The sequence below is a fragment of the Salvia splendens genome, chromosome 16 (assembly GCF_004379255.2).
Source record: "Salvia splendens isolate huo1 chromosome 16, SspV2, whole genome shotgun sequence".
Classification (NCBI taxonomy): Eukaryota; Viridiplantae; Streptophyta; class Magnoliopsida; order Lamiales; family Lamiaceae; genus Salvia; species Salvia splendens.
The window spans coordinates 12,779,927-12,800,560 of record NC_056047.1 but is presented as its reverse complement, the minus strand read 5'-3'; the positions used below and the strand labels follow the sequence as shown (position 1 = coordinate 12,800,560).

General features: G+C 41.2%; 4 protein-coding genes across 5 annotated transcripts; 2 read left to right on the top strand and 2 right to left on the bottom strand.

Annotated features, from left to right (window-relative positions):
• Positions 1–90: 90 nt before the first annotated feature.
• LOC121770538 (probable lysophospholipase BODYGUARD 1) lies at positions 91–3,094 on the bottom strand. Its single transcript, XM_042167262.1, has 4 exons — positions 2,213–3,094; positions 1,806–2,134; positions 1,337–1,536; positions 91–633 (listed from the first exon to the last, which is right to left on the bottom strand). The coding sequence occupies exons 1-4, from the start codon at positions 2,958–2,960 to the stop codon at positions 309–311; spliced, it is 1,602 nt and encodes a 533-aa protein (XP_042023196.1). The 5' UTR covers positions 2,961–3,094; the 3' UTR covers positions 91–308.
• Positions 3,095–4,402: 1,308 nt separating this feature from the next.
• Positions 4,403–8,223, bottom strand: LOC121770952 (reticulon-like protein B16). Of its 2 annotated transcripts, XM_042167730.1 has the most exons (7): positions 7,986–8,223; positions 7,311–7,335; positions 7,087–7,230; positions 6,540–6,717; positions 6,308–6,449; positions 4,999–5,068; positions 4,403–4,683 (listed from the first exon to the last, which is right to left on the bottom strand). In XM_042167730.1, exons 3-7 carry the CDS (start codon positions 7,226–7,228, stop codon positions 4,517–4,519), a joined length of 699 nt encoding a protein of 232 aa, XP_042023664.1. In that variant the 5' UTR covers positions 7,229–7,230; positions 7,311–7,335; positions 7,986–8,223; the 3' UTR covers positions 4,403–4,516. The 2 variants fall into 2 exon arrangements, with proteins under 2 accessions (XP_042023664.1, XP_042023663.1); XM_042167729.1 differs by lacking the exon at positions 7,311–7,335 and having other exon boundaries at positions 7,986–8,222.
• Positions 8,224–13,356: 5,133 nt separating this feature from the next.
• LOC121770201 (protein CANDIDATE G-PROTEIN COUPLED RECEPTOR 7-like) lies at positions 13,357–13,830 on the top strand. The gene has a single exon (XM_042166977.1). It carries the CDS (start codon positions 13,357–13,359, stop codon positions 13,828–13,830), a length of 474 nt encoding a protein of 157 aa, XP_042022911.1.
• Positions 13,831–14,324: 494 nt separating this feature from the next.
• On the top strand, positions 14,325–14,984 carry LOC121770200 (RNA-binding protein FUS-like). Its single transcript, XM_042166976.1, has one exon. It carries the CDS (start codon positions 14,325–14,327, stop codon positions 14,982–14,984), a length of 660 nt encoding a protein of 219 aa, XP_042022910.1.
• The last annotated feature ends 5,650 nt before the right edge of the window (positions 14,985–20,634 follow it).

Here is a 20,634-nt window from a genome sequence, read left to right as displayed (position 1 = left end):
TTGGCTTCGATTAATTTCTCCACTGTCTCCTCACAACAACTGCACCGATTAATTTGATATAAAAGACGTTCCAATTAAATACACACTATATAATTTAATTCGGTGATATAATTATAGAACCTCCATGGTACAAGAAGAAATTAGGAATAGTTGAAAAAACTATGATGGATATTCCACACTTGCCTTAGCCCTAACCTCGATCAAACCAAAGCTTTCTTGATTGGGAATGATTTTTAGATACATTTCTCATTTTTTTTATTTCGGGTGTTTAGCATAGTATATAGTATTAGTATGTACTATAAGTTTGATCAAGGGCTTGCATTCCTCCATATTGCCTCGAGCTCCCTAGCGAAGGCCTTCTGCCTTCCTACAACAATGGTGATGTGATCTTCATTTTCGACAACCTTAACGTGCGCTCGAGGGATTCTTGACTGCAGATTGTAGCTGCATTCCACGGGTATGAGTTCATCGTTTCGGCCGTGAAATATAGTAATGTCGCACTTGAGTCGATTCTTCATGTCGTCCAAGTAGGTTTCGATCTTGCCTGCAGTGCCACATATAACGTTGTGTAGCGTGTGCCATGCCGCGTTGTGTGTGTGCAGAAAGAAACCCTCCATCAAGTATGTCCTCATTCTGCATCATATGTTTCACAACAACATTCATCAAATTAATGAAATGCTATTCATTTTCGTGGTCTCACATGTTTTGCCCTAGCTAGTATGATCTATGGTATTGTAGTATTAAATGAATGGATATATTTGGGAATATCACAACATAAATGCCCTAGTTAGGGTATGTTGTTGGTCCCTGCCGGAAATATCCTACGTATATATGTGTGATCATTCTGGAATAAATGAACAAGCATGCTACGATGTACTCCCTTCGTCCCGAGCTACTCGCTCATTTCCTTTTCGGCTCGGAGATTAAGGAATGAGTGTATAGGAAAGTCAAAAATGACGGCTGTAGGTGAAATTTTTTACAAAAAATGGAAAGAGTGCAAGTAACTTGGGACGCTCAAAAAGGAAATAAGTGCGAGTAGTGCGGGACGGATGGAGTATTAGTCCTAAGTAGTACTAAAATCCAATTATAATTGATTAACTGTAATAATTTTTTACTTGAATAAACTCTAATTATAATTGATTTTATCACGTTTCGATGGAACCTACAACTTAAAATTAATGTTGCGTGTGGAGATGAAGGAAAATGTTTATAGCAAAAAAAAAGCAATGGTAGTTTTGACTATTGGCAATACTTGGTTTATAGTGCACCAACGTTAATTAGGTGCAGCAATTAATTTAGGGTTGATGAGAGTGACATGTTAGGAGCAATTGCGCACCTATTTCTGGTGAGAAGTTTGGTGAGAAATTCCCATATGCGATGGTTCTTGCAAATGACTAGGCAGATCGTCCGGCTAATGTGCTCGTACCAGCACGCCATCGACGCCCCAAACGCGATCACCGGCCACACACGCCTCGGCGCCACCCTCCTCATCATGTACTGCGTCGCTACCTCCCCTTTCGGCGTTGGGAAATATGGCTGTTAATGTTTTTCCCGACCCCATCATAAATCAAATCAAATCAAAATCATAAACGTCACATATGTACTACCAATTAGAATCCTAACTAACTATATGCGGTGCAATTAACATTTCATTCATGATTCTAGTGGGTCCTTAATTACTAGTCCCTAATAGTCCAAGATAAAGGACTAATGGCTACTATTTCTTGACAATGACATTTAAAAAAAAATATCATTGATGCACGCCACGTGTATCATGAAAACGTAGTAAGAGTAATGGTGCGTACAGGTGCGAGCAACGTCAGTGATTTGACCGCAGAAGGGTGCTTCACTGCAAGAGCCAGAGCGAGAATGCATCCTAGCGAATGCGCCACAATGTGGAACGACTTGACCTTGTACGGATCAAGTACGGAGCGTTGGATCATGTCTAAATGCTCTCTCAATGTGTAGAGCGAATCCGTCGGTTTCGGACTCCGCCCGAAACCGAGCAAATCCACCGCAAACAATCTATACTTCGATTTCGCGGATTTCGAAAAATTCGGGTAGAGCGTCTCCGTCCAAAACGCGGACGACGATATAAACCCGTGAATGAATACAACATTTTCCCCCGCATTTTCTGCCAACAATTCATTTATTACACACCAAACAATAAAAAAATTAAACATTTTTATGAAGCGAGTTGACATTATTTTACCATGGGCTCCGTCAACTTTGACAAAGAGTGTGTCCCTGCATGAAGCAGCGGTCCACGAAGTGCAAGTTTTGCAATTACAATCCGACCACCTCGGCACGGGAAGGGTCTGCTGCCCGCCGAACCTTCCCTGCAGCATCTCGATGACGGTCGAGTTCACAGTGAACGACGACCGGACGCCGGTCCGCTTGGAGGGGCGGATGGCGGTGGAGTTGGAGACGGCCGAGACGAGGGAGGGGCGCGTGTAGAGCGTGTCGGAGATCTCCTCGAGCTGCATCTTGGTGCATGTGAGCCGCACGATCTTCGACTCCCCGGTAGCCTCGGACACCACGATCTTGCCTCTCCCGGCGATGGACGCCTTCGCGGTGGCGGAACAGTAGCACGCCTTCCATTCCGCCTCGAAGAAGAAGTCCGCCACTTTGTAAACGTAGCAGAGAATCACATCCACCACATCCAACACACTAAACACTAGGAAACTCAAGATTTCATTCACCAATTGCCCTCCCATTCTCGCACCACATTTCACCGCCATTATCATCTTCTTCACAACATAAAGAAAAATAAAATGTTGATTGGTAATGTGCAAGAATGGGAGGAGCAAAAAAGGTGAGCAGAAAAGGGAAAGGGGCACTAAATTATACGCCACAAATGCAAATGTGGAGAGAGTGAGAAAGAGGGACAGGATGGAGAAGAATAAGGGGGTGTTTCTGACACGAAACATAGGTTGCAGTTGCAGATAAATTAAATTCATTAAAATCGGCAAGGGGGAAAAAGTTGGTGGTGGTTGAACCTCCTTCAAAGAAGATACAAGTTTTTCTCAAGAATCTAACTTGTGTATCTCTCTTTCTTTGATCTATATATAACTACACTACTACAGGTCTACAAGTAAACCATCTTTCTTCAATTTATGACAATATAGGGTGGACCTAAATAGAAACTTGCAAGGGCAATTAATTTTTTTTCTTTTTACATATGAGATAGATATTTAGTTGTATGGTTGGAGGACTATTTGATTATAAGTGGAATTAAAGTTTAATTTTCAGTTTGAGTTTAATTACCAACATACAAAACTTTAAAAGTTAGAATATTATAGTTGTGAAGGCGGTAGAAATATGGTAATTAATGAGTGGAGAATTTTTCAAAGGGCTTTAATGGATGGTAGTATAAGGGCACATGAGTCCCTACCACCCTTAATGTTGCCAAACTCTACTCGCAAAAAGGGGGTTTATAAATGCTTCCATTCCAGTCCGAGGAAGATTTATCTTTTCTTCCATAAGTTAAATTGGGAAATAGGCTCTTCTCAGGACCTATCCTCGTAAAGCCAATAATGATGATGAGAAACAATACTGTAATAATGATAAGAAACAAAAGTTATAGGATGTGAGATGGGAGTTGTGACACTCAGGTGGGGGGCTATTTTGTGGAGGAGACTTAGTCATCTAGGGCGTCGCTGTCCAGATGGGATCCTTTAACAAAACTCCCTTGGTCCACGGATAGGAGTCTCGTGTTTGCTATTTTGGTTCGTTCATGATTAATAATCCCAGTTCATTTTTCAATAAATGGTAAGTAAGTTACACTCTATACAAAAACCCATTTCATTCACATTTATTTTAATATATGAAAATGAGATTCACGTTCCGCTATCTTAGACTACTCATTTCGATTATATTTCTCAAAACTCCTGCAAAACTCAACTGGAACTTCTAATAACAAATAGAGAGAGTGCATTACTAACAAAATCCTTATATAAATATTTGAATTGAAATTTTAGAAAATTACACACCAAGATTTTGGTAGAACTTTTAAAAATAAGCAACGCAACATCTTTTACACCCACTAAAAGTACTATTGTTTTTATATTGATCAATTTGTCCATCTATAAAAACGGACGTGTCGCACATTTTCAATTTAGGGAAAATCAAACTCGCCGAAAATTTGCTACAAAGCACAAGTTAAACATATTAGCAACCGACCAAGTCGTGGGCAATACCAAATTCCTGCCATAATTTATGATCTTAGGGACCTACCCCAAAAATAAATTAGTCATTAGAAACTTATTTTTTTGACGAGCTTATAAACCATTGAAACTTGTATAAACAGTTTATTAGATATTTCAAGCGTTTATGTATGCTCAGCTAATGCATGCCGCAATCAACCAATGCATGCCTTAATCTGACTGATACACCATTTTAATTAGTGGTGGGAAACAGAGAGATTAACATTTTCTTTAATTTTTAATCTTTTTGGACAAGTCTAGCCGAGAAAAGATAGATGATACTGTATTCTTACAAGATGTTACTCCGAAAATTAAGTATCCTTGTCTTTGGCGAGAGCCCTAGGTAATCTGCTATTGAGACTTTCATCAACTATCTTATAATGCTTAGAAAAATGTCGATGGATCATCCCGACGCACTGGTCCACACGGTCTCCAAACCTGTCGTACAATGCTGGAACTATAATGGAAATAATGATCCCTGTTGTCAATGTAAGACAATCAGAAAATCAACAGTTGCATACTGCTATGACAATATGGGACTCAAAACCCGAGCTCACAGTGATGGAAATGCAGCATTTGTAAGTTATTTTAAAGACAAGTTTCAAAGAGATGCAAATTACCAAAATAATGAAACTATCAAACATAATGCTTGAACTCCGTCATATTTTCTTCCAATATTTTATGTAAGATAAAGCATGTATAGCAACATCAATGGATGTAAGATTAAAAGAAACTAAGAAATTACAGTAGAGAATAAAAACCGAGCAAATATAACGAGGACAAACTGCTATACCTATATAGGAAAGAGTGGCAAAAGATATCAAGCTACCAATCACAGACAAGAGCCATAGAGCAATCACGACCTGCAAGTTTTACAAAGGCCATGAATTTCACTAAATATGGTGGTTAAAGCCACATGCCTATTTCAGAGTAGATACCAGAGACATGCCATCTTGGATAGTTTTGCATAATCATGTTATTTGACATGTTTAGCCTATAGCACTGGACAACTCTCTCGCCACAGGTATAAACCCATTGGTTACTACTTACCATGAAAGTAATTTGGATAAGTTTACTGTTTCATATTAGTATTTCATATTTTAGCCAGAAGTAGTAGACAATGTTCCTTTCAGGGTTAACAAGATCCACAGTATCCAATAGAGGTGCCTTGCGATAAAAAAGAATCAACATTAAAAGTGCCAACATCATATTACAAGAGAATTGACATCAGTGAAATATAATACGTAAAAGTGCTAAACTAGATCAAAACCATGTCATTTGCACTCATACATGTCGACCATTTTTATAGAGTGCCCTGTTCCGAGAGCAAGATTCCTCTGTAATTCCACAAAATTTAAGAAATTTACTTGAGCAGTAGGTGGAGAAATTAAGCAATATGATACCTGCTACTTTAAGCTAGAGGTCGTAAACACAATAAGAACCATCTAGTTTAACTAAAACATAATATCAAAACATTAGTTTTTCTCAAGAACTGAACAAGGTTTGCATACCCAATTCACCTGAATCAAGGTTATGGAGTATCACTTTTGGACATATGATATCCGGAATGAGACTGCAGTTTGGGCTCATTCGAGAGAGTAATGACTCTGGCTAATTAAAGGAGTTACAGTTGTGGAAGCTTAATTATTTCTTTTGGTGTCTGCATTATCAGAGACTTGATTGAAATAAGTAATGGAATAGTAATAAATAAGAGATATGAACAAAGGATAATGGTATCAGAAGACAATCCAGTTATGAGCTTATCTGAACTAGGTTCTTCCGGGACTTTTATGGTTTCATTCCAAGTCGCCCATCAACCAAACCACCCCCACACCAACGCTCAAAGAGGGGGATGGCACGAAACATATCTTAGTACTATCGCTAACTCAGAATATTTATATGAGCTAATAACTAAGTAGAAGTCGTGACTTTGTTGTTTTCTCTGTATCCTCCAGTAGCATTGGAATTCACTCAGCAAATTTATTATCATTCTACCAACTATGGGGTTAAAGGATAGATGAGAAGAGTATGAAAAAGACATGTGAAGTCATGCACTAGTTTGATCATCTACTTTCAATATATATAAATCAATCACAGCTAACCTTGAAAAAAAGTTTAAAATCTTTGCCGAGAGTAATATCATGAGCCATGAGGAGCATGTAGTTCACTTTGGCACGAAAAGATGCAGCAGCATTGTTCACCATCTCTTCTGATAGAATTAGTTCAGGTAATGTCGGAAGTTGTCTGGCAACAAAAAACAGAAAGATATCAGGCGACTCATGCTAGACACAACAAAAAACTGAAATGTGGGACGCAAAAGTTAAGGAATCATACTTATTTCTGTATTCGGCATAGTTTGCCTGAAGATATAGTAGAACAACTATAATCAGCAACACATCAGAACAAAGGGATAAAAATGGTATCCCTGAGCGCTCGATTAATAGCCAGGATAATGTGGTGACAACTAAGCCAAATGAAACACGATAACGCCTCCACAATATGACATCAGCAGCTAAAAATCAGAGGGAGAGAATCAGTAACAGGTAACACATAATGTCCATGTATCGAATTATAGTTCAGCTCTAACATTTCATCAACGAGCTACAAAAATCAGCACTAATCACTGAAACACAACATGAGCCCAAATTCATGTAGTACAAACACGCACTTGTGCAAGCGCACACATACATTCTGAAATTTCTAATCGTCGTGATAAAAAGAGGCGAACAAAAAACCCATGATAAAGTCAAATCTTGAATGGATACTTCAGAATTAATATAAAAATTGCTTAAATATTCCAAACCAAGAGTAAGCATGTATTCAAACATACTTCCAAATTAGTCATATTTGACATGATTTATATTTGTTATATATTACATACCTTGAATGCCACCCACCACATGACGACCACTGGCGTGATGGCCTAACCGGCCATAGGATGAGCTTGTCGAAGCTGGATCATCAATTGTGCCCTCAACATTTGGCTCCATGCAGCATAGATCTTCTGAATTTGAATTCTCCATTTCTAGGAACATATCAGAACCAAATATTCAACCAAAAGAGTTGTAAATGTCAACGGAAGAATGAATTCGGAAAAACAGACACCTTTTCATCCCACGTCAAGGACTACCTACAGCACAATTCAATATGGTTGATTTAATCATCAAAGAGATATCAGCGGGTTTCTTATATGGATAATCAGTTCTTCACTGAATTTGGAAATTAACGCGGCTTCAGTGATTACCCAATGACACATGAAAAGAGGACATTCTATGCAACAACAGCATACACAACTTCTACTATTATTTTCTATACTTTGTCAAAAATAGGGCTACAATAGAACAACGCCAAGAGAACAGTCAAAGCTCAAGCTCTGTTGAATCCTTATGGTATGAAGTCAAGCTTTAGTTAATTAAAATAATTTTGCAAGGAATTAGATATGTAAAAAACGAACATTTACGGCTTTGAACATGATTATCCAAATATTTTTTAAGTTTTTCTACCCATACTCGGATTTTTATGAGCTCTAAAAAACGAAGACTTGTGCACAGGGTGAGCATATAATCAACATCAACGAATTCATATCAAATGATTTATCAAAGAGCATGAAAGTCATGTACAGTAGTTTTTCACGATGGAACAATTTAATCAATCATACATACAACTCGAAAATCAACCGAATAACATGAATTCCACTTTAAATAGCTATTCACAGTTAGTCAAAAGTAGAATAAAAATTGAAATGCAGAAAGGTAAGGTGAGAAGAAGATCAGAAGTTACCTGATCGGGGAAATCAATTTCGAATGCCTAAAAATTGAATTTAGTCGCAAGTAGATAGAGACCGGTTCCAGGCAGCAACACTGTTTGTCACCGCGACGGTGATCTGGCCTCAGCTTCTATGATCATATTAGGGTTCGAAATGCACAAGACAAGATTAAATGAGAATGAAAACAAGGAAAGATTAGGAATTTCGGAGAAGGGAAATGTTGAGCGACGGCTGAAATTACGACACCTTGAGCTAATTAATTAAAAATTGGAACCTGCACCTATATTTTTAATTCAACTAATCTTTTCCTCTAATTCTCAATATTACTGTATTTTAATTAATTTCCTAGTGCCCCAACACATATGCGACATAATATTGAATTAATAAAACATTGAGACAAATAAATCAAAGAAATACGAATTATAAATCGATGATTCGATAAAGTTTATTTTATTAGTACTAGTAATATTTTTTTCAAACAATGTATTATATTATTTGAGCATTGTTAAACCATGAAACAAGCCCCAAACCGTTTATTATGCTCAATCAAATCTCAAATCATGCTATATAACTTAATTTTTTATATCCATTTTTTCATATTATTATGATATCATTTTCTAGTTGAAATACGGTTACCAATAACAGTAGTCAAAATTATACTAATAATAAGAGGATTAATAATTTATATTTCAACATTTATAAGGAACGTTTAATATGTAAGTTTCCTCTATTTATGTACATACTAAAACGATCAATTTAGCTACCAATTCAATAGTATATTACCCATATTGCTTAAGTTAGGTGACTATATTATTCTCAACTTGGGACATGAGGGTTTTGTTGACTTAATATTAACTTTGAAAATGTATACTCCCCCGTTCCACGGTAATAGAGACATTTCATTTTTAGCACTCATTTTGAAAAAATGATAATAAATGGTTAAAGTAGAGAAAGAATAAAGTATGGTAGAGAATAGTGTAGAGAGGAGTATTATCTACTATATTCTCTATCTTACTTTACTATTTCTCTACTTTAACCATTTATTATCATTTTTCCAAAATGAGTGCTCAAAATGAAATGTCTCTATTACTGTGGAACGATGGGTACTATATTTAAAGCCTATGCAACAAAGAGCTAAGTTAAAAGTTCGGCAAAATATGGCCAAATAGATTACATGAACTATGGTTGAGTGTGAAAATTCCAATGTTTTAAAAACCGGACAGGACCGGCCGGTTCGACCGGTCGGACCGCGAACCGGTAGGTAGTCCGGTCCGGTTCACCCCTTTAAACCACTACTGCATTGAACCACCGTGAACCGGTGGAACCGGTCGGTCGGACCGGTTGGACCGTGAACCGAAAATCGGTTTTCTATTTATTTTTTTCAAAATTTTTTAAAATTTGTTGTTGGCAGAGGTTGAACTCATGACCTCTCTTCTAGTTAAGAAGACCTTTACCACTCCACCACATGGGCTCATTGAATAATTTGAACATTAAATATTTTTATACATTAACCATTAATTTTATCTACAAAAACTAATAATTCATTTTAATTTTATTATTCTTTAATATAATTGTTAATTATAATATATATAATTATCATCCTTTATATTTTAATGATGCTCTACTTACCACCTATATTATTATTAGTACCATATAAGATTCATTATTTACTATAAATAAATTTTTTATATTACATACTTAATTTATATACCCTAGCTATTGACATTAATGAATAATCTTATCTAAACTAATTAATGAGTACTTAATTCGTAGTTAATTATATATTATTTTACGAAATAAATTTTCTTAAATTAATATAAACATTATTTATTTTAATACATGAAATATTAAATTTTTTATCTAGACTAACTAATATTAAATATATATATCTGAATATATTTACTAAATTTTAATATTATTTATATTTATACATCACTAATTATCTATAAGGTTTAATGTTTTGTGATATATTATTAATTGTAAATCATTTACTAAATTTAATATATTTTTATATATATTTGCAATAGTAAAACGGTTAGACCGGTGGTTCGACCGGTTGGACCTGTTGAACCGTGAACCAGTAACGTCGCTGGTTCGCTTGCCGGTCCGGTTTTTAAAATATTGGAAAATTCAGTCCTAAATTATATCGAATCTCGTATTATAAATTGTAACTACTTTATTGGAAAGATATTAACATGATTTTTAAAATAATGTAACCTCTTCAAAACGGCCAGGAATATGAATGTTTACATGTTATAGCCTTATAAGCCATTAATTTATTCTTTAGTTGAATAATCGAATAATAAAGAAAACAAAAAATGATTAGTAATTGCTCTATAGTATTATAAGCCCAGTTAGAAGTAGGGATGTCAATGTAACCCGAACCCGCGGGCCGGCCCGAATAACCCGATAAAAATACAGGGTTAGGGTTGTAATTTTGCAGCCCGAATTTAAAATCGGGCCATTCGGGCTGACCCGTTCGGGTTGTCGGGTTAGGCGGGCTGACCCGTTCGGGTTACGGGTCGGCCCGTCGGGTTGAAGGCTTCTGCACAGCGAGCAGTTTTTGTAACGGTCATAACTTTCTCTACAAAGCTCCGATTGAGGCGTGCAATATATCCACGCGAAGCTCTTTCGAAGACGAAGAGAATGATATGTATTATAGGTTTATCAGACTTCAAAATCGAGAGAAACATTGACTCAAACAAGGCTGCTGCACATCCACATATTTTGTGTACATTTTCTAATCAATTTTCTATCATTTCTCAACAAACATATAAACATACCAAAATATAGAAATATAATCAAAATCATCCAAAACAACCCTCTAAAATCATGCAAAATCCAAATACGCCAACCGACTATATAAGATCACGAAAAAAATCACCATTTGGTTCATGGATTCATAAATACTCGTATATAAAAGCTTTCTTTTAGTATATTTCCAATATAATAGTGCAAAGTGTTTGACGCCGCTTCGTCATTGAATTATGCGTACTTTGATGATTCTTAAAACAAAGATAAATTATTATTTGACTTATTTACAGCTGGAATAAATTAAATTTGACCAATCATAATTCAAGAAAACTTAGAGTTACTCCAATTAGCTAGCATCTTGATAATTTACTCTTTAACAATTCAAAATATTTTTGTTACATCTACGATGCACCTCTCACGTTATGAAAATTTTATTTAATTTTCTACGAATTGATTTATGTTTGAATTTTGAAACAAAGTGTTGATTTATGTTTTAAATACATAAACATAAACATACTATTGATAGATATTCTGTAAATAATTATGTAATGAATAAGTTATTTAAATTTAAATAACTTAATCTTTTTTAAAAATATTAAAGAAAATTAAAAATATGTATTTCATTGTTGAATGATTAATTAAAAATATGTATATAATTAAAGAAAATTTAAAACACGTATTATTTTTGAAAATATTAAAAGAATTAAAAATACGCATTGGCCCGAATAACCCGGTGGGTTAGCCGAAACCCGAAGGGTTAGGGTTAGGGTCGAACTTTTATAACCCGAAAAAATCATAACCCGAATAGCCCGTACCCGAATTGCCCGACAACCCGAACGGGTTGGCCCGAACCCGAACGGATTGGCCCGATTGACATCCCTAGTTAGAAGTTTATCTTAGTGTATTATAATCTAAATATCATCAAGTTGACTAACTCTTGAGGAAAGTAGAACGATCGATAATTCCACTACTACCGCCATTAATACGCTGAGCAAAGAATTAAGTTTGCCCAACTCAAATAGTTGACGAAATAGTCTCTCACTATTTATAAATTGAGCTCTTTATATATTTGCCCTGAAACTGATGTTGGTATTATTTATTATAGTACGTACTTTATTTAATATTATGCATCAAGTGATAAACAATATTACATCCATAAACAATGTCATATCAGAAATTAATCTACATCATCTCGTTAGTCCCATTGAATATTGATTGTATTTTTTTGTATTACTAAATACCTACATAATGAAATTGAGTTTTCACTTTTCAACATCATCCTCGTGGTTTCCGCCCCTACCCACCGACTCCAATTTTTAACCCCAATTGTCACTCACCTTTAATTTATTGACCTATTTTAAACTCTACAATCCTTGCCAGCTTTCTTGTTTACAATGTAATGAAAACACCTCTGAGTTTTTTTTAGAAAACTCTCGTCAGATTGTGCAACCAATTAAAATTTGAATATAATTTTTCACCGTATGAGCATAAATTATCCTGATTTTTTACATATAAATAAGCATATACTCCATTTCTCACACACGTTTAAAACACATAAGCAATCTTACCTTTATGGAGTACTACGTAAAAAGCAAGATATATATCTTATATTCAATCTAATTTACTATCATGATCCTAAAATTTATAGCACTATATGTAACGTGATATAGTGGGCAAGACTATTGACTTGGAAAATTCAAATATTGTGAAAAATGAAAGTGGAATATTTAATCTTTATATTTATATATACGACTTGAATTTGAAGGAAGCTTCGGCGAGAGGAATAGACGCTAAGAGCATCTCCAATGATCAGCTAGCGGACAGGCTAGCCGATTCCCGGCGTTGGACGGTCGCTAGTCGAACGATTGTAGGCGGCGAGCGGCAAAGCGGCTAGCCGATCGGCGAGCTCTAGCCGATTCGCGGGCTCTAGCCGATCCGCTAGCCGCCATTGTAGGCCCGGAATCGGCTAGCCGATTTTTTTTAATTATGTAATTTTTTATAATTTACTTTTTTTTAATTTAAATAAAATTATTGCATTTTTTCGTATCTGTGTCGTAAATTTAATTCCGTATTTGAGTGATTGTAATTTTTAATTTTGTAATTTCGTAATTCGTGTGTGGAAGAGGGGTTTTTTTAAATTATGTAATTTTTTAATAATTTACTTTTTTTAATTTAAATAAAATTATTGCATTTTTCCGTATCTGTGTCGTAAATTTAATTCCGTATTTGCGTGATTGTAATTTTTAATTTTGTAATTCCGTAATTCGTGTGTGGAAGAGAGGTTTTTTTAATTATGCAATTTTTTAATGAACTTTTTTTAATTTAAATGAAATTATTGAATTTTCCCGTATATGTGTCGTAAATTTAATTCCGTATTTTGTGTGATTGTTAATTATTTGTTTTTAATAATTTTGTTTATTGTGGTTGGGCTATTACTTATCCAGTTGCTTGCCCTGATAATGTGGTAGGAGGAGTTTTAGTGCAGATGATGTGGCAGAAGGAGTTTGTGGTTGGGTTATGGCTGGGCTCTAAATAAACCCCAACTAACAAATCTCCAACCATTTCATTTCCTTTCCTTTCTAGTGTTAACTCCACTCGACCCGAGAGACTGAGATCCGACCTGACTCTGAAATGTCTCTCCCGCTCCTCTTTCTCCTTACCCTCCTCGCCTCCGCCTCCCTCTCCGTCGCCGAGATCCGCTCCACTCAGATCCGATCCAACGCCCGCCCCTTAATCCTCCTCGACAAGTTCGGCTTCACCCACGACGGCCAGCTCGAGCTCAACGTCTCCCACCTCTCCCTCTCCAGATCCACCCCCGACTCGCTGGAGCTCTCCAAGGTCGGATTATTCCTCTGCACCATCGACGCCTGGGTGCACGTGCTCCAGCAAATCGAGGATGCGCAGATCAATTGCGTCCTCAGATCTGACGCCATCAAGCGCGGCTTCACCTTCGATCAACTCTTCTCCCCCTCCATCGCCGCCTACAATTTCTCTTACGCTGAGTCCTCCGCCGATCAGTACACGCTCATCTTCGCCAACTGCCTCCCGCAGCTCAAGGTCTCCATGAACGTCCGCTCCGAGATGTACAATTTGGAAGGGGGCTGATCCAACCGCCGTGATTATATCTCCGCTGGTAAAACAATTCTGCCTAGGGTTTACTTGACATGGGCTCTGATTCATATATCTCGTTGATCAGCACATCTTTAGTCGTTGTATGATTGATCTTGACATGGGCTCTAATTCATATATCAATAATAGATTACATTTAGAGTGTCCACTATAGGGGCGGTGCGCCGGCCGCCCCCTTCCCCCCGCCGCCGCTCCTTGCTATAGTGTGGAGGACGTCTGCCCCGAGGCGGACAAAATTTCTGGGGCGGAAGGTCCTTCGGCGTTTTTTGTGCGAGGACGCGCCGGTGCCCTTTCGCCGCATCTATAGGCGCACCGGCCTATAGTGCACAGGCGATTGGCGCGCCGGGCGCCTCTTTCCAATTTTTTTTTTCCGAAAATTATACCTATAAATACCACTCTTCCACCCCCCATTTTACACCCTTTTCACACACTCTCCATTCATTCACTATCTACACTTTCATTCTCTAAAAATGCACGGTGGACACGATGACTCACTCAGCTCGGACGAATCGAGATATGGCGGCTATCCTTCTCAGCCGTCGGGATATGGCGACAATCCTTCCCAGCCATCGGGCTATGGAGGATATCAATCTCAGCCGTCGGGATATGGCGGTTCTCCGTCCCAGCCGTGGAGTTGGAGTCAATCTCCCCCTCCGTGGGGATCGAGTCCAACTCCTCCTCCATCTCAGTCGTGGATGTCTTCTCCCACGCCCCAACCTTTTCAGCGAAATCTGAGTTGCTCAGCGTTTGGAGATTATAGACCCAACCTCGACGCGCTTAACCATCCTCGTCCGAAGACCCCTTTCCAACCCAGCCAATCTTCTTTCACCGATGCAGATCAAGATGCCCTGGATACGATGATGGGTCTGCTCAGTTCCAGCGTACCGGATACGCCCGTTTCGACGAGACTCGGCGGGACCGAAGGGGCGGGTGGAAGCAATGGCGGTGGCGGCAGCGGAAGACGCGGCGGCCGCACTGGCAGCTCGGGCAGCGGCGTTGGAAGCGGCGGTGTCGGCTCGGGCAGAAGCTTCGGCAGCGGCGGTGGCAGCGATGCAGCGGCGCCAGAAGCCGAACACAAACGGGGCACGCACTACACCAAAGCGGAGTCCATTGCTGTGGCGAGGGCGTGAGATGCCGTCACACCGGACCCCATAGTGGGCACCGATCATATCGAGGGGAGCTTTTGGAAGCGCGTCCTGTTGGCATACAACGAGTTCAAACCTCAAGACGCCAGACCGCGTGACAGAGAATAGCTCCGCAAAAAGTGGTCTAGGATTCTGCCGGCCACCAAGCGGTTTGCGGGCATATACCATAACAACCTGCTCAATGCTGAGAGTGGCCGGAGCGAAGCCGACGTGAAGGCACTGTCTATGGGCCAATACAACACGGAGGGCTGGCCGAAGTTCACAATGTGGGAGGAGTATCAAGTTCTTGAGCACTGTCCGAAATTCAAGGCCATCTGTGCGCAAGAGCAGGCTGGAGCTCCTGGGCCGAAGCGTACTAGACACAACATAGCCGGGGACTACAGCAGCGGCAGCGGCTCGCAATCATTCGACCTGAACGACGAGCAAGCAGAAGAGCCCTCCGTTAAACACTCTAGGCGCGCACGCCCTCCGGGACAACAGGCCTCTATCCGACGTGCTAGAGAGGATGGAATTTCCTCCCTCCGATCGTCGGGCGCGTATGGATCGCGCACCCCGCCTCAGCACCACCGCACAAGGTCCCTGGTTCCCGCGAGGTCTTGAGGGAGAGCCTAGATGTGCAGTTGATGCAACAACTGCAGGACGTCTGCAGCAAATACGAGGCCGCAACCGACCCGTTCATCAAGGATATATACTTGAAACTGATAAGTCGAATCCAGCGCCGTCTAAGCTTGGCTGATGAGGCTCCTGGGGCAGGGGCGGCCGGTGGCAGCGAGGGAGACGGAGAAGAAGATGAGGATTCCAACTCCGCCACCGATTAGACGGTGGCGGCGTTTTTATTTGTATTTTGTTTTAAATGTTCGTTGTATAATTTTACCGTTTCCAATACAACGAATATTTAGTCCCAATTACCTCATTTTCTAATTATTTAAATTCTGATGATTTTAACTATAATTGATTGAAACTAAAGGAAAAAATTAAAATGAAAATTGGTTATAAAATTTCGGGGCTATTGGAAGTGTCTGCCTATAGTGGCGGAAACCTTTTTTTTAGGCGCAGACAAAAAATTTGGGGCTATGGATAAAAAAGGGGGCGGGGCTATTGGGGACGTCCGCCTTATAGTGGGCACTCTTGGATTCTTCTAGTGAATCCACAGTTGCTTATTAAAGTGGATTTTGAATCCTTGAGCTCTTTGTATGAGTTATGAATGCAGGTATGTGTTGGATTAAAAATCATAGATATGGAATCATTTACATTGGACTTGAGATCCGTACAGTATTGATTGGCCATTTTACAGATTTTCCCCCAAATCCAACTTCTTTTTAGGGCATCCACAGTGCGGATGTCCCGGCGGGCATCCCCGCGGACATCCCAAAAACACCTCATGCCACGTCATACGAACTTCCCACTGCGGATGCCACGTCATACGGACATCCCACTGCACAGTGGCGGACATCCCCAAGGACATCCCGACGGACTTCCCACATTAATAAAAATTCACAAATTCACAAATTAAACTACGGAATTAAAAATTCGACGCAAATACGGAGATCTTACAACCACTTTATTAAAAAAAAGATACATAATTATAAAAAAACATACATAGTAATTTTAAAAAAATTACATAGATAAAAAAAACTGTCGGCTCACTCCTCGGATTCCCCGCCGCCAGTACCCTCGTCGTCGCCGCCACCGCCACCCCCCCTCTCGTCGTCACTCCCCGACATGTCTCCGAATCCCAAATAGCGCCGCATACTGTTGATGAGGGGTTTAAGCGACCGCTTGTAATGAGGGTCGGTCGATTGGCGCCATTCAACCATCGCACGTAACAAGGTTTCATGTGCTTCGATGCTGGCGAAGGAGGGGTTCTCAGGATTGTTTTGGGTGTGCGCTGCCGATTGGGCCTCGGCGGATCCGCTGGCGCTTTCCCTCGCAGTCCGCGCCGCCGCCTTTTGCCCAACCGGGCGACGGCGGCGGATCGACGATATAGGTGTCGGGAATTCTTCCTCGGCGGGGGGGGGAGGAGTTCGTGGGAACCAGCACTGCTTCTGTACTCTCCGGAGGTGCTGATCTTCGTCTGCTTCGGCCAGCCAGATTCAACGTCCGCAGTGAACTTGGGCGAAGACTTCACCACAAGATAGACCTCCCAATATTTGAATTCCACGAACCCCTTTTCACTGTCGGGGAACTGCTGGTGCGCCAGAAGCTTCACATCCTCGGAAGACATGCCGCTGGTTGCAGAGCGGAGATTGTTTGTGTAAATGCCGGCAAATCGGCTGAGTTGCCTCCTCAGCCGCTCCCACTGTTTCCGGCATTGCTCTCCGTTGTAAGGCTTCCCCCTGGCGGTTTGAACTGGAGGTAGCTTTGGCTAATGCGCCACCACATCCTGTCGATGTGCTGGTTTGCCCCGACGTAGGGATCCTCCACTAAACTGATCCACGCCTTTGACAGCGCAATGCACTCCTCCATGCTCCAAACGGTCCTCTTGTTCCCGCTGGACCCCTCCCCTGCCTCACCACTGTACATCGGGACGGGCGAGGTATTCCCCGTCCCATGCCCTTCACTCTCCCTGTCCTCCTCCTCCCTATCGCCGTTGGTGCGTCTGTGGGGGAATCCCGAATCGGAGATATTCCCAACTCTTCCATCGAGAACGTGTCGATGCCAGTGAACTACAACATGTACCCGGGTACTACAACATGTACCCGCTGGACCCCTCTCCTGCCTCACCATTGTACATAGGGACGGGCGAGGTATTCCCCGTCCCTTGCCCTTCACTCTCCCTGTCCTCCCCATCCTCCCGATCGCCGTTGGTGCGTCTGTGGGGGAATCCCGGATCGGAGATATTCCAAACTCCTCCATCGAGAACGTGTCGATGCCCGGGTATCATCCCCGCCGCCATTTGAGGTTGGGGCATCATCCCCGGTATTTGGGGCATCGCGGCGGACACCAGTGTACTCCCGCCGCCGGGAAAATAAGGCGACTGTGACTCGCTCGTAGCGGGGGAATCGCTATCGTGATGCTCCATTGTTCTTCGAAAGAAAAGTATTTTAGAGAGAGATACTCGTTAATACAAGTGGTGCGAATGAAATGAAGTGCAACGAGACGTATTTATAGAATTTTTTTTAAAAAAATGTAATGCAATAATCGGGACGTCCGCGGCGGAACTGCGTTGTCCGCAGCTGATGTCCGTATCTGCGTCACATGCACACAATGGCGGACGTCCCGCACGGACTTCCGGCACGCCGTTCTGACGTCCGCCACTGCGGATGCTCTTAGAGCATAAGCAGTGGTGCGGATGTCCCGGCGGACATCCCCGTGGACATCCTAAAAACATCTCCTGCCACGTCATACGAACATCCCACTATGGATGCCATGTCATACGGACATCCCACTGCACAGTGGCGGACATCCCCAAGGACATCCCGACGGACTTCCCACAATAATAAATATTCATAAATTCACAAATTAAACAATTTCCGGAATTAAACAATTTACGGAATTAAAATTTCGACACAAATAGGGAAAAAAATTCCATTAAATAAAAAAAAGAAAAGTACATTTCACCAAATTAAAAAATAATGCATTTCAATAATTAAAAACTACATCAACGACGACCCCTCTGCTGCCATACTTCTTCAATAATATCGTTCTGGAGTCGAACATGGGCTTGTTTTTGGCGCATGTCAGCAAATGTACGGACTCGATCGACTTCATCGTGGGGTATCCCCATTCGTACATTGCTAGTGGTCACGCCGTGGCTTGGACCCGCAGTATCAGCATCATCATTGGTCAAATCAGTAATTGCTGGATCTTCATCTTCGACAATCATGTTGTGCATGATAATGCATGCGTACATGATGTTGACGATGCTGTCAACATACGACAGCCGTGCTGGACCCTTCACTGCCGCCCATCGAGCCTGGAGCACACCAAATGCCCGCTCCACATCCTTGCGCGCTGCCTCCTAACGACCTGCAAAATAGACCTTCTTTTCTTCTGTGGGGCATCTGATCGTTTTCACAAAGATGGGCCACATAGGGTATATCCTATCTGCCAAATAATAGCCCATATTGTGCTGGTTGCCGTTGGCGACGAAATTGACGCCCGGACCAATGCCCATGCACTGGTCGTTGAAAAGGGGCGACGACTGGAGGACGTTGATGTCGTTGTTAGACCCGGCTACTCCAAAATAGGCATGCCAAATCCATAGCCGGTAGTCAGCTATCGCTTCAAGGATCATCGTGGGATTCTTGCCCTTGAAATCAGTAGTGTACATCCCTTTCCATGCAGTGGGGCAGTTCTTCCACTCCCAGTGCATACAATCTATGCTGCATAACATTCCCGGAAACCCGTGCTGATTCCCCTGCATATCCAGCAGAGCCTCACAATCTTCGGGGGTAGGCTTCCGAAGATACCTATCCCCGAATGTCTCCCTAACGCCCTGACAAAAATACTTCAGGCACTCGCGGGCAGTCGTCTCGCCGATGTGGAGGTACTCGTCGAACATGTCGGCCGCGCCTCCGTATGCCAACTGCCTGATTGCGGCAGTGCACTTCTGAATCGGCGTGTGGCCGGGTTTACCAGCCGCATCCTCCCACACCCTGAAATACCCGTATCATCGCTCTTAAGCACCCACGATACGTAAAAAGAGCAGACGATGCATCCTAAAACGTCGCCGGAACATGTTCTCCCCATATCGTGGCTCCGAAGCAAAGTAATCCTCGTACAACCGACGGTGTGCAGCGAGGTGGTCCCGGGGTACTATAGATCGACGATGGATGGGTCGAGGTACCGCCGAATCCAAGGCCGCTTGTCCCTCCCTCTCTGCTGACTCCCGCACACGTGCATGAATCAACCGCATCATGTGTTCATAATGCCCACCACTACCACTACCACTACCACGACCACTACCAACCATTACGGATATATAAAACAAATGAGAGAGAGAGAAACTCGTTAAAACAAGTTGTGCGAATGAAATGAAGTTCAACGAGCCGTATATATTGACTTTTAAACAAAAAAAATTAAAAATTAAAAAATCGGGACGTCCACATGTTTGTCCGTCGTGTCTCCGCAATGGCAGGCATCCGCGGAACGCCGGTATCCGCAGCGGGCGTCCGTATCCGTCGCGACCTTGCACAATGGCGGACGTCCTGCGCGGATGTCCGGTAAGCCGGTCGGACGTCCGCCGAGACGGGCGCTATTGCTGATGCTCTTATCCAAATGCAGCATTAATAAGTTTAGACGTCAGAATAGTGAACTGTTTGGTACTTGGATTTGTCTTTCATTATAGTTTTTTGTCCTTTCCTTTCACTCTTACTTCTGTGTTGAGAGTAGATGGTGAATGTTAGATTAGTAGATCTACTGCATTGTTGTGGTGAAGTTTCACATTGTTTTGGGAGAAAGTTACTCATTCTTATGCTACATCAACACATTATTGGTGACGGTGGAGATTTGAAATTATTTTTCCAATCCATCATTGATTATTACAGCTGGGAATTCTAGTACCATACATGTTGGTTTAAACTTGATTCTGGTCCGGATAGTGGACTTATTTTATATAAGCTAGCTTTTCCCCTGTGTGTCGGTGCATTTCTATATATTGTATTTTTTGTGTATTTGGTGATCAGGTGTACAA

Excerpts from the sequence above, each read along its gene's own strand:
- LOC121770538 (XM_042167262.1), bottom strand. The coding sequence starts at position 2,960 with ATGAATTTAATTTATCTGCAACTGCAACCTATGTTTCGTGTCAGAAAC. Across the intron at positions 2,135-2,212 it reads CAAAGTTGACGGAGCCCATG|AAAATGCGGGGGAAAATGTT; the intron begins GTAAAATAATGT and ends AATTGTTGGCAG. Across the intron at positions 634-1,336 it reads AAACTTCTCACCAGAAATAG|AATGAGGACATACTTGATGG; the intron begins GTGCGCAATTGC and ends CATATGATGCAG.
- LOC121770952 (XM_042167730.1), bottom strand. The coding sequence starts at position 7,228 with ATGGAGAATTCAAATTCAGAAGATCTATGCTGCATGGAGCCAAATGTT. Across the intron at positions 5,069-6,307 it reads ATTTTAAACTTTTTTTCAAG|GTCGTGATTGCTCTATGGCT; the intron begins GTTAGCTGTGAT and ends TAAAACTTGCAG. Across the intron at positions 4,684-4,998 it reads TGCCACTCTTTCCTATATAG|GGATCATTATTTCCATTATA; the intron begins GTATAGCAGTTT and ends CATTGACAACAG.
- LOC121770201 (XM_042166977.1), top strand. The coding sequence starts at position 13,357 with ATGTCTCTCCCGCTCCTCTTTCTCCTTACCCTCCTCGCCTCCGCCTCC.
- LOC121770200 (XM_042166976.1), top strand. The coding sequence starts at position 14,325 with ATGCACGGTGGACACGATGACTCACTCAGCTCGGACGAATCGAGATAT.